The following is a 14,345-nucleotide window of genomic DNA, read 5'->3' as shown; positions in this document are numbered from 1 at the left end:
TGGCAAAAATAATCCTGGGCAATCCTCATTGCATTCAGAATGCAGTTTAATTTTTTAAATGGATAGGAATGTGCCTTAGATGCACACTTCTTTTGACAGTGGGAGTTTTTAAAATGAAACCAGTCAACCCCTATAAATCCGGAGCAGGAATTTTCCTTGTGTTAGCATTGTGCCACGTTTCTGTGAATACGAGGAGACTAAACATGAAATAGACTTGTAATTGAACACATATTCAACAGTATAGGAAATATATATACCCAAATGAAAAAATAAACTCTACCATATTACTTGTATAATGTACCTAGTGAACTAATCAAAGCTGATAAGATGTAAGCGTCAACACTAGTGTTACAGTTAGAAGACCTTCCTTGATTTGTCAAGTTTGATAATCTCCATTTTTATGACAAGGACAAAAGCACAAAGTTCTTTGAATCTCAGTTTTCTCATTTGTGAAATGGGAGTGAAATATTTTGGTGAGGAAATAATAGGAAAATGCATGTGCAGAATAATGAAATTGCCAACTATTATAGGTATTTGTTTCAGGCACAAATATGGTTTTATTGCTTCTTTGATTTAAGCCCTTTTGTGGCTGTCTACTCAGTCTAGAGTTTGACCGAAACTCCTTAGCCCAACTTTCAAGCTGTTAACTGGTCTCATGCTCCCGCCTCACTCTTATTTCTCTCTAACTCTCTATATCCTATGCTCTTGTCATTCGGGTTGACATCATTTCTCTGAATAAGCTTTACCTTTATGTTTTCAAACTGTTCAATTTTGTCTAAAATGCTTTGAACGCATCGAAACCCTCACTCTTAACCTATTTTCCTTTAGTTCTTCAGACTAAATTACTTTTCTTTTTGAGACAGACTTTTGCTCTGTCGCCATGCTGGACTGCAGTGGTACAATCTTGGCTTACTGCAACCTCCGACTCATGGATTCAAGTGATTCTCCTGTCTCAGGCTTCCGAGTAGCTGGGACTACAGGCACATGACACCACATCCAGCTAAGTTTTGTATTTTTAGTAGAGCTGGGGTTTTATCATGTTGGCCAGGATTGTCTTGATCTCTTGACCTCATGATCTGCCTGCCTCAGCCCCCTAAAGTGTTGGAATTACAGGAGTGAGCTACTGTGTCAGGCCTACTTTTTTTTTTTTTTTTTTGAGATGAAGTCTTGCTCTGTCACCCAGATTAGAGTGCAATGGCCTGATCTGGTTCACTGTAACTACTACCTCCTGGATTCAAGCAATTCTCCTACCTCAGCCTCCCAAGTAGCTGGGACTACAGATACCTGCCATCATGCCAGGCTAATTTTTATATTTTTAGTAGAGACAGGGTTTCACCATGTTTGCCAGGCTGGTCTTGAATTTCTGACCTCAGATGATCTGCCTGCCTTAGCCTCCCAAAGACTGGTTTTATAGGCGTGAGCCACCGTGCCCAGCCTGAATTACTTCTTTCTTCATCTGAGTTCTAAGAGCAGTCATCACAAGCCACTTGTCATCAGTGGTACCTGTATTATTCCTTTGGATAGACTAGGAGCAGCTTAAGGGTCAGATTCTGTCTTCTATATTTTGGTACAGCCCACAAGATCTACTGCTTCTCTATATGAAAGGGATATTTATTTAATGGGATCAAACTATGGATTGTATATGTAAGCTGGTTTTAAAGATGTAATAGTGGACTGAATACCTAAGTAAGCAGAAAGAATGTATACATGTTTTCACTTAATATAATCTTAAATATGTCCTACATTAAATTAAACTTTCTGTCTTATCAAAAGAGAACATATAGGATATAAAAGAGATAGAAAAAATAATCTTATCTGTTTTGTTTGAGACTTTTCAGTAAATGGAAAATTATTAAGTTATAATACATCACTGTAAAGAGCAAAGCTGTACTCTTCTGAGTCAGGAATGCAGAGAAATAGGACTTAACATGCCTTCTGTTAAGTGTGTATACATTTAAAATAGGCAAATTTACAGGCTTTTTAAAATTTACTTGTGTGAAAAATGAGATTCCCTGAGACCATGCAGTGATGAAAGAGAACTGATATCTAGCAGTACCCAAACAACTGTAATCTTCAGGAGTGCAAGTTAGAAGGATTTGATGACAGTGTAGTTTCAGAGAAATAGAAAGGGAAGAATATCTGATTCTATATTAGGCAAGGATCAGCAAACCTTTTCTGTAGAGGGCCAAATAGTAAATATTTTAGATTTCGTGGGTCATACAGTGCCTGGAACAGACTAAAAGCAACCATAGACAATATGTAAGTAAATGAGCATGGCGGTGTTTCAATAATGCTTTATTAATAAAATGGATTGTAAACTGCATCTGGCTCATGGAGCATAGCGTGTTGACCCTTGTCTTAGATAATCCATTATTTGTCATTGATATTATCACTATTTTAAAAAGTCATTTTTCAACTACATTTTTTATGTAACACAAATTAATACATTACCATAAAGAATTACATTAAATACAATTTGGGGAACTTTGAAAGGAAAACAACACTGAAAGCTAAGCTGAGAAAAAATAGATTTTTATCATTAACTGCCCAAAAAGTTAAATAAAGGAATTAGCCTATCTTGACTCATTAGCAAAATATTTTTTAAACTGTGTTTCATTGACTTCTTGTGAACTTTAAGATGTTAATAAATGCTCTGAGGAAAAAAAAGCATTCTAATGTCACATAAATTTGTGAAATTCTGGATTAAATACAATTTAGTATTAATAGTAGTAAAAATTTCAGGTAGCTTTTACAAATCTTGTGGCATATGCCAGGTACTGTCTACTATTATCTCTCTTTTATAGAAGTGTACATGGAGACATAAAGAGGTAAGGTAATGTGTGCCTAGGTCACTTGGCTGGTAAGTGGTAGGGCCTGTTTTAAAATCCAATTTTCACCACATTTTTGAGCTCTCAGCTGTTGAACTATACACACTGACTCTCAAACAAACCTACCTTTCAATATGCTTAAGCAGTCTTAGTCTTAGATTAGAAAAGGCTGAATTATAGTGATTCCCAAACCCAGCTGAGTATTATAATAATCTGGGAAACTTTAGAATAACATAGATTTAAATGATTTAAATTGGAATTTAAGATAGAAATGTCAAGGAATCTGAATTTTTGCAACATTCCTTCTTTAGGTGATATTGATCAGCAGCCAGTTTAGAGAATTTTTGTTGTTGTTGTTGTTGTTGTTCTAATGCCACAGAATTATAGATTTTTGTATATGCCATCTATTTTGCACACCCTATTCCTGCCATCTAGTGAGAGGTGAGAGTTTGCGAAGTAAAAAAAAAAACGGGTCCTCATTTTCTAAAACCATCAAAATACATGAGTAAGCACAACTAATTTTGCTCCTTTGTTACTTCCTAGTATAAAGTAGTCTCAGTGAAAATAAATAGGTAATGTTTAATGTAATATGTTTTAATTATATTTTGGCCTATATTATTTGGTTTAATTACATAATTTCTCTGTTTTAGACAAAGGGTCCCATTTTTATTGCAGCCTTTGGAAACTTAGGCTAGTTTCACAAATTGTACTCAATCTGTATCTAAGACTGATTTTTGATGTGCCAATATTTTATTGTTCTTGTCTACTTGTAACTCTGTGTTGTCATGGTGATAGGTCCTGATATCTCATTTCTATAGACAATTGGCTGAGATAAATCATTGCATCCAACATATTTATTGGAAAAGAAGATGCAAACGAGCTGGCATTTTTCTGTTAAACCTGAAGGTAGTAAATATAGAAAAAAGATCACAGGAAAGTGACATATTAATATTGCTTTTGCAAATAATGAGCTGTGCCATTATGGTGTTATCACTAAGTTTCTGTTAGTCTTTTTTATAAATCATCTTTAAAACAAGGGAGTTGGATAAAATAATTTCAAAGTTCTGTTTCAGATCTAAAATTTTATGGTCAGTGCTCAAAAGTAGAAAGGACCTAGACTATAAAAAAAAAAAAACATAATGCCTGCCTTTTTACAAATGGAATAATTTATATAAACTCAGATATCAGGAATAAAATCCCAAACCAAGATGTAACAATGGTAGTGAAAGGTAAATCCTAAAATGAAAAATATTTCAAAATCCCAACCCAATAATGTTTAATTAAAACAAAAAAACTTTTGAGCAGTGGTAATTGTTAGTTATAAATTGATATGTAATACTATTATCTTTAAAACTATTTATTCTTCATAAGACATATGTGGTCTCATTATTGTATCAATTCTATAGATAGAATAAAACTATACTGAGTTTTGTTCATGGCTGTGTGGCATAATAGGGAGAAAATTAAGTGTATGTTTAGTGCTTGTTTATACACTGTAGACAACTTTATACAGCCATAGAATAATGTCATCTGAGGAGCTGAAAGATCTTTCTTGTCACTTTAGTATTTTATTCACTCTTTCCATGATGTCATTAAATCTTTGCAAAGATGGCTTTATTGTGATATGCTTTATGGCAGGCTAGAGGCGAGGAAATCAACAATGGAAGCATGTGAGACTGAAATGACTGATGCTAATCAGTAGTGATGATAAAACCCAAAGTACAGACTCTAAAATAAGCCAGTTCCCAATTAATAATGCCTATTGTTTGAGAAAGCAAAGGCATTGATCACTTCAAATCTCCTCTTAGTCATTTGTTTCAAATGCTTCCCTAAAAGACAACTAAAAAATATACCAATAGGTTTTTCTTGTGCTGTCCTTCATAAAACACACTGCTTGATGTATAAATCAAGCAGTAGGATAACGACGACAAAAAAGTGAAAATATGTTCATGGCGATTAAGAAGTAGGAACAAAAGATTTAATCTCACATTAAGATTTTCTTAAAGTAAGAACCCTCTTGCTTCCTCCAATTTAACACACATACACACACACATGCACGCATGTACACACACAAATTAATGTATGTATGGAGCATTTAAAATCTAGATTATATCGATTATAAATTAATCTGCAAAACTGGCCAAAGATATATAGGCCTGTGTTATGAAATAAAATATAGGAAACAAAAATATTATGCTTGTTATTATCACCCATTAACCAGTTCTGTCTTTTGGTAAGGAAAAACAATTAAAAATAGGTAAATTTTTAACGTATCCAAAATATTGCACAGTTGGAGTTTAAATTCGGAAGGGAGACTACCATGTCATTCTTTTTTTTTTCAGCTTCATCTTCTCTCAGTATTGGTGAGTAGGGAGTGGGCAAACATGTCGGTAAACTACTGATGACTGACCTCAAGTCTGGGGTAGTCACTAACACTGACAAGCTTTGCAAATCTTAGATGTGGCTGCAAATCAACGCCGATCTCCCAGTGTGTACAGGGCACAGAAGCCCAGTCACAAATCTCAGTAGCCATGCTTGTCACACAGTTATCACCATTAACAGCAGCATCTTCCCGTATGAAGGACAGCAATAAATATTGGTAAGTGAGGATGAAAAACTACTCCTGTATATAACAAAAGGATTAGCTGATGACCATCAATTCTCATAAAATGTAAAGCAAGAGACTCATTCTGACTGTAGATGAGCTGTTTCACTTCTTCGGAAATTAATTTGGAAGCCATTTATTCTTATAATTCTACTCTATTTTAGAAAGTAATATGAAAAGGATAACATTCAGTTATCAATGGAAGTTTTAAAAAATATTTTAAAAATTTGATTTCTTTCCTAGCTTTCATGTACTCCCATGAGTGCAAAAACCTTTTAGTGTACTTCTGTGAATGCAAAAAGTGTGCAATGAACATTATAAATTTTTTAATAAAATTGACTTCTAATTTCTGAAATGAAATTACTTGGAGAGTGTAAAAATTAGGTAAAGGTTCCCTGGCTACTTACAAAGATGGGAATTCCCCACCAAGAATATCCACTTTGAACCCATTCATTCTGCATGCTGAGGCCGAGCCTCAGATAAGCAGCAGTAAGGACTCAGTTGCTGTTATTTTGCAGCAACTTGAAAGGAAAAGGCATTCCTTAACTCACTCAAAGCCATTTTAATGGTAAAAACCACAACATGCTCTGCAAAACAGAAACTGAATTTTGCAGAGCCAATAATTATGGAATTAATCTTCTCAACTTCTTGACAAAGATACCCAGTTATCTTTGCTGTGTGAAATCATGATGCTTTCTAGCACATTCTTGGGATAGTATCAAGCACTTTGGAAGGCCAAGGTGGGTGCATTGCCTGAGCTCAGGAGTTTGAGACCAGCCTTGAAGGCAACATGGTGAAACCCCGTCTCTACTAAAATACAAAAAAATTAGGTGGGCGTGGTGGCTTGCGCCTGTAGTCCCAGCTACTCAGGAGGCTGAGGCAGGATAATTGCTTGAATCCGGGAGGCGGAGGTTGCAGTGAGCTGAGATCACACCACTGCATTCCAGCCTGAGCAACAGTGATATTCGGAATAAAAAGAAAAACCCTGGTGATTCTACTACCCATTTGTTGAGAACTTAGAAATTTTAAAATTCTTTAAAAACCCCACCTATATTCTCAAAATCCACTGATTCCTCTATTATTAAAATAAATACAACCTTATACCTCGGAAAGGTATATGCAAAATGGAGTACATACCTTTTTGTACCCCTTTGCTTTGTATAAACATCTTAGTTCCTGTGATTTTCATAGACACTAGTACAGTGGCAGGTGGATAGCTGAGTAGGGGGCAGTGAATTACCTGTCATTCCCCTCAACTGAGGTATCTCTGCAGCCTCTGGTTTTCCATTCTTTCATAAATCTGGTCCTCAGCTCCTAGAACATGCTTGCCTTCCATTTATTTCTCCATATTACAAAACAACCAGACAGCAAATGACTTTCCCAAACCTGAATTCAAAATTTCTTCCTACTCAAACATTTTTACAGATTTAATTTTACAATATGGGGTATTAATGGTGGGGCACCTATGAATGAGAGGGTTGAAAAACTTATCTCTGTATAAGTATACCCATTAAAGGGCAAATCAATTCCAAATCCAAACTGGCATCAACATTTTTATGCATGCAATGATTTGGCAAAATAATCCCACTGCTTAATTTCTGTCCTTTTTTTTTTAAATTTTAAGTTCTGGGGTACATGTGCAGGATTATTACATAGGTATATGCGTGTCATGGTGGTTTGCTGCATCCATGCCCATGTCATCTACATTAGGTATTTCTACTAATGTTATCCCTCCCCAATCCCCCCACCCCCTGCTATCCCTCCCCTAGCTCTCCATCCCCCCATCCCCCAACAGGCCCTGGTGTGTGATGTTCCTTTCCCTGTGTCCATGTGTTCTCATTGTTCATCACCCACTTATGACTGAGAATGCGGTGTTTGGTTTTCTACTCTTGTTTTTTTTTTTTAAACCGAGTCTCCCTCTATTGTCCAGGCTGGAGTGCGGTGGTGTGATCTCCACTCACTACAGCCTCTGCCTCCTGGGTTCAAGCGATTCTCCTGCCTCAGCCTCCCGAGTAGCTGGGACTATAGGCGCCTGCCACCACCATGCCCCAATAATTTTTGTATTTTTAGTAAAGGCAGTGTTTCACTATGTTGGTCAGGTGGGTCCTCTTTTATTCTCTTGAGATTTAAGTGTTAAGTACAAAATTCTGGGCAAAAACTTGGCAACCTAACACAGCATAAAAACATGCTCATTTTTATAAAAGGAGCAACAAACCCATAAGATGTTCAGCTTGAAAAAATATTCACACTGCACCTTTCAAAATAAAATTCGGAGACCTAGTCCACTGTCTTTGGCCCATAGTGGGAAAAGCACAAAGGTCAGTGTCAGCAGGGAAGAGCAGATTTTGGGCAAATCCAAATCCTGAATTAGGGACTCTGGGAATTGACTGGAGAAAATCACTTTAAAATAAAACAAGCTATGCAAAAGCTGAAAGATTTCTTTCAGCTGCATATAGTATAACCTTCAGTATATGACCTACAACTAAATCAGTATCAATTTTAAAGTATAAAGAAATAGTCAAAAAGGCTAATTCTAGCAGAATCAGAGTTATTAAAATACTGAGTAAAATAAAATATTTCTTCCTTTGAGAAACGCAGCATAAGATAGTTAAGCCTACATTTTCAATAAACTTTTTCTGGTAGAAACTGCTGTTATAATTTATTATTTATAAGCTTTATTTCTTAAAAAGTAGGTTCCAGTGTCATATTGCCTAGATGCACATGAAAGAAAGATGAGAGAACCTACTATACAATGACCTTTATCTTAATACAATATTACCAAAACACTGGGGAATTCAGAGTTTTCAGAAACAGTAGAGAGAAATTCATTTTCAAAACTTATATCAGTAAATGAAATAAGAAAACCACAACCTTTATAAATATTATTTTTCCTATCAGATGACATGTGGATCCATTTACATGTGAATTTGGTGATCAGAAAATACTGAAGTGTGACTTATGTTTTGTACCTGCATAGGGTGAGACAGTACAGCTAAAACACTGGGTAGTCATTGCAAAGCTGGGATGGAGACACAATCCAAGACAAGCCTTGGTTAGGAAGGGGTTGAGAGAGGAAGATAGTAAAGGCAGGATGAAAATAGGCACTCCTATCATAAGAGACAATGTGTACCATCTTAACTGCCCAAAGACCATTTTTTTTTTGTCAGCTCTCAGTGCTTCTTTAACTAATTTAAATGAAGAGATCAACATATAAACAGAAACTAAATCATTTTAAAGAGATTCTAAATTCTTTATCCTGTAAGTTCAATTATAATTTGACCTGATATGCTATTCATCCAAAAATGTATGGAATGACTGTTATGTAGCTCATATGGTGTTGGGAATAGAGGGAAAAAGAAGAAAGAAAACAGTGTCCCTAGCCTCAAAGAGTTCAATGACTAATGGAGGAGACAAGTGGTTTCACATTATATTATTTCACATTGTATTTGATATAATTTAATATCATTATAATGTGATATATTGCATCATTGCTGGGATAGAGCAGTAGAAGTGGTGAGGAGCTTAGATTCTGCAGCCAAGCTACCTGGCTTGGAGTCCGACTTTTTCCTCTTTCCAGCTGTATGGTTTTGGACAAGTTACTTACACTCTGCTGCTTCAGTTTTCTTATCTGTAAAACAGTGCTAATAAAAGTATAATTCTCACAGTGTTATTACAAAATAAAATGTGTCATAATATACATAAGCTCTTCACAGTATCAGACAACAATTACTGTTCTTGATGGTGTGTACTGCAGGCTGTGGGAACATGTGGGAGAGGAGTGATACAGTGTGGGAAATAAGAGGTAGGACAGACAAAAAGGGGTTTCCAATTGAAATGAGATTTAAATGGAGCCTTGAAGTGGTCTAGTAGGATTTAATCAGGGGAGCAATGTTGAAAAAGTGTTCCATACTGTGGAACAGCAGTGCAAACACACAGGGAAGAAAACTTGCCAAGAGTATAATTTGGAGAGGAGAATGAGTAGAATCTAGACTATAGCAGGGGAATTAGATTTTGCCCTGAAAACTGTCCTGAATGTATTTGTCCTTGTGTGTCTCATTCTTTTTTTTTTTTTTTTTTTTCCTGTAACAGACTTCCTTCCTCCACTATTTTTTCCCTTTACTTCAATTCTGTGCTTGGATGTAGGACATTCTTTTTTATTTATTTGTAACTAGGTCATCTCTGTGCACAACAATCTGCATTTTGTTTCCTGTTCTTTTTAAGACCAATCTAGATTTTTGGCCCAGTATTCAAGGCCCTTCCATCCACTGTCCACCATTACATATCTGAATTTACTTCTTAATAGAGAGCATTTTAGTAATTATCTAGCTTCCAGTTATTCCCATCTCCCTCCTCTTTGCAGGTTGTATTTATTCCAATCTCTGATTTTGCTCTGGCAGTTTCCTCTTTGGAATTTCAGTCTTCCCGGATCAATTTCAAGTACTTCTTGAAGAACAGGCAACTCTACATGGGGTATAGGGTGAGCATCCTGAAGAAAATTCTTGTGTAACCAAGCCTTATACCATGTTGATAAGCCTCTGACACCACAGTCTCTTGGGAGTTATATTGGGTCTTCATGATAATATACTTAACTTTCAACTGCTTTTTCCCCCTTCTCTCTTCACATTGATCATGTCTTTCTTGTGAGCAGAAATTTTGGCTTCTAGATATCCTACTTTCAAATATAAGTATCTCTGTAGTATCTTATCTACTGAACAGCCTGATAAATTCTTATTGGGTGAATACATTAAATGTAAAAATATCTCAATACAGCTTCCATAATAACATATCAACATTATTATATGAAAGGTTTATCCATCTTTCATAATTAATTACTTGTTCCTTGCAAGCTGAGTTGGAAGAGAATCAAGATAACAGATCATGGCTAATATTTACTTAGAGTTATATGGTTCATATGGATAAGTAGAGCATTTTAAAAGGTGTTAGAATTCTTCATTTGAAAGTCTTTTAAAGTTTAACTTTCATTATAAAATGTAGGCAAAGCCATAGAGGAATTTAGAATTTAGAGTAAATCCCTGGATATTAAAGTTAAGAAGGAGAGGACAACGATTTATTTAATACCTAATGTGTACCCATCATCACAAGGTTAGTGACTTCACAGAAATTATATTGTATTAAGTATTCCAACCTCTCCCCCTAAGGAAAGTGATTATTACAATGGCTATTTTAGTCAATATCACTGTGGTTTCAAAAAGTTTAAGAACTCCATTCAAAAACTTATACCCAATTGATGAATTTGGGATTTGAATCCAGGTCTCTGACCTTACTGACAGAGTGTTATGAGAGATTATATAGCATTGTTAGAATGAGAGCATTTAGATATTAAAGTAAATAATTTGACAATATTGGATAAGTAATTTAAACTTTCTTGGCATCAGTTCCTCATTCTTATACATTTGCCCTATATAGTCTCTAAAGCTCTTTATGACTCTAAATACTTGTAAAAAAGAAAAAAAGAAAGGGTGATATCTGTCATTTTTAAAATCATATCAAAAAATTTATGACACAAAAAGTCAGGTGAAAAACTGCATATTAATGGATCATATATTAGGAAAGAATTGGTAGGGATTAATTAGATTACAGTAGGGTTATAACTAGAATGGGTACAGAAATCATTAATTTTTCTTTAAATATCTCTGTATTGTTTGACATGGTAACATAGTTATTACCTTTGTGGTGAACTAAATCTAATAAATAGAGGGAAAATGACAGTATTTTTAATAGCAAGTTAAGTTAATTAGACAATATCTTAATTTCTTTATTAAATACAGATTACCAAATTATATAAATCTCAGAAACTTCTATTTTTATTTTTGCTAGTTATGAAATACTGTTCCTACAATACCTTTTTGTATTCTACTCTAGATATAAATGCATGTTAGAAAAGGGTGATATGACTCCAGAACCATGTCTAGAATTAAATGTGTTGAGTACTCATACTTACTTCCATTAAGATGAAATTAAAAATAGGTAATTCTGAAGTATATACAACATTTTAGAGATCATAAAGCTATTAATAAATGTACTATATGCTCAACTATTATTTGGCATCAACAACAATAATTTTACTAGACACTCATGGTTTTAATTCTTAATTTTGTGTAATAAAATAATATATGAAAGACAAAAGTCAAGAATAACATGTCTAAGGATGTTGAATGTCATAATTATAATTAAAATTTCCCTTATGTCCTAAGGAATCTAGTTTAAATAATTGGGCATTCTTGGGTAAATTAGAACTGGCTTGAACCCACAACCTGGAAGGAACCAAATACAGTTAACTACGAATACACAGTTCACTCTAATGATGATCAGTTGAAACTTTTTTTTCTACATACTGATTTCTGGCACCATTTGACTCTTGAGGAGAGAGAAGTTGGGCCAGTGTTAATAATGGAAATGTCTTCTCTCATGCATAGACACCCACACTGCAAACTAGCTATATCTTCTTTTTCCTCTAAGGTCTGAGCACCTTGTCACAGAATGTGGTTAGATGAAATGGGAACATTTTATATGAAGCCATCAGTATGACAGACACTCCAAGGCACAAACTGCCATTACATTTAAGATGGACATTTTTCATGTATTTACACCTTCAGGGTTCAGATCAGGCTTATAGGATATCCCGATTAAAACTAGCCATTGGAGAAAAGAAAGTCCAGTAAGAGATAAAAATGAACTCCAAGCTACTTTGAAAAGATGACACAAGTATAAGAGAAACGAAAATATACCATATAGGCTGAAAAAGATTACAGTGTTTTTTACTACTCTTACATGGATTGTGATAAAAATTCAGTTCTCTGTGGAATCCGGTAAGTAAAAAATCTTGCGGGCAGAGAACAGAATGAGGATCTTACTTGACAACAAGTAGGCCAAGTGCATTTTCCTAATATGAAGACCACAGCTAAGAAGTGTGTCTCTGTAGCTTTAGCTTTTCCACACAATAAACACATAATTCTAGACTGTATTGTTAAATAACTTCAAATTAGGCTAATAAGCAACACACACACAAAACTAACACAATTTAAAAATTAATTTAAGAGACACATATACTATACACAAAATTGTTTCCCTAAAAAAACATATTTTGTAATAATAGAGAAGAAATTTTAAGGGCAAAAATAAAAGGTGTTAGGCATACCCCAAATACTTCTGGGAAAAAAAAGGTTATTGTGAAACTTAACAAATATGATCAACAAACCACCTGGCCATTTGTTGACCATGGTACTACTTATGCTAATTAGAATTGAATTGCTGTAATTTAAAGGGAAATTAAAAAGTACATTTTTCCAACTCTGGCTTTAATGTAGCAATTTACTAAGCACGTGGTATGAAAAGTTAATATTCAATAAATACGGAGGGTAACGCATACCTTAAATTCCTCCAAGATTTTGTAATTTTTCCCGTGATATTCACAGAAGTTTTTTACTTCTTTGCACTCAGGACAGCATCCATTGTGTTCCACTTTAGTACATTTTGGGTGAATTTTAGGGCATTCTGGTTGGTCGCAAACAGGTCCATCTAAAGCACAGACACATGGACAGTTGGAATGCCCGGGGAAAAATCGTTCTCCCAACTTGTATACAAAGCCGCTGTCATCGACACACCCTTTCCCTCGATAGTCATCAAAGATCAGATTGTCATTACTGGAGATCTGGTCACCTTCATCAGCAGGATAGTCTTCATGACTGATAGCAGCAGATGTGACCAATCCAGGGATTACCAACAGAAGTATGTAAGCTTCATGAATATGAAGAGCCATCCCCCTCTTCAAAGACTTCTGGATGTGCTCCTAATATTAAATATACTCAGCTTCTTCCATGAGAATACAAGAGGGGTAGGCTGAAAATAAATGTTTAAAAAAAATAATTTGACATATATAAAGTGAAGATAGATTCATTTAAGTCCATGCCCCTAAACTGTTTGGGATCAATTGGAAGACACTAAGACTTCAAATAGACTAAGTTCATGCAACTATCTATGCCTTACTGTGAAGTTTAGAGAGTTGATACTTGGCAATATATGCATTAAAATTTGTCCTTTTGGATTATTTTATATGGGAAACTTCAGCTTGAATTTTCCTTCTGAATTTCAAACATCTGGCTTTGTCAAGATTGCAAAGAAATGGTTTTACTGAGCCCTAAAAGGTGATTACAAGGAGTAACTTACAAATAGCTCAAGAATATTTGAACTCACATTTTCTGTTATTCTTTAAACTGGACTAGTCAGTGATGGAACATATATTGTAATCATCTGTATCAACTCAAGAGATTAGTGAAAAAAAATCAAATTCTAAAATGAAAGGAATAAACCAGCAGTTGAATGTAAATTGTAATTAGGATGAAGCTACTATAAAGGGTTTTTTATTTATGCCCATAATGGGAGAACAACGATGGTATCAACATCAGTTGCCTATTTCAGTGAACATGAATCTGGATTTTTGAAATATTGTTAATAACAAAAACAGCATGACTATTCCATAGCGATCAAGAGAAAAAAAACTTGAAATAATGAGATAAAATAATACAAGAGAAAATTTGAAATAGAGATAAAATAATACAAGAGAATTCTATGTGCTTAAAAGAAATTGTTAAAAACAAATGTATTTGTATTCTTGTCCACATTATTTTACATAGGAAGTAAGCTCCTTGTGGACAGGAGAGATCTATCTATACATTTATTTCACAGTAACTTAAATCTAGTGGATACATAGTATTATTTAAACATTTCAATATAATATAGTTACAATTTTTGAGTTCTTGAAAACATAACTCTTGAAATGTCAAAAATATTTGCTTGTAGGCCATTTGCACAAAGATGTCAGCTTAAAACTTTATGGAAGTTGCTTAAAACAGTAATTATTAACGATTCATAGAAAATATGACTTATTAATT

General features: G+C 34.6%; 1 protein-coding gene across 3 annotated transcripts in view; it reads right to left on the bottom strand.

Moving 5' to 3' along the window:
- The window catches only part of VWC2L (von Willebrand factor C domain containing 2 like), a 174,598-nt gene that overhangs the window by 158,236 nt on the left and 2,017 nt on the right, over window positions 1-14,345 (bottom strand). For all 3 annotated transcript variants that reach the window (XR_004744841.3, XM_002749746.6, XM_035305612.3), the window contains exon 2: window positions 12,824-13,293. Coding sequence is in view for 2 of the 3 variants with exons in the window: in XM_002749746.6 (XP_002749792.1) it covers window positions 12,824-13,213 (390 nt within the window). In the remaining variant the exon portion in view is untranslated. The remainder of the gene's footprint in view (window positions 1-12,823; window positions 13,294-14,345) is intronic.

Source organism: Callithrix jacchus, chromosome 6, assembly GCF_049354715.1.
Source record: "Callithrix jacchus isolate 240 chromosome 6, calJac240_pri, whole genome shotgun sequence".
NCBI lineage: Eukaryota > Metazoa > Chordata > Mammalia > Primates > Cebidae > Callithrix > Callithrix jacchus.
This window is presented reverse-complemented; position numbering and strand designations above follow the sequence as displayed.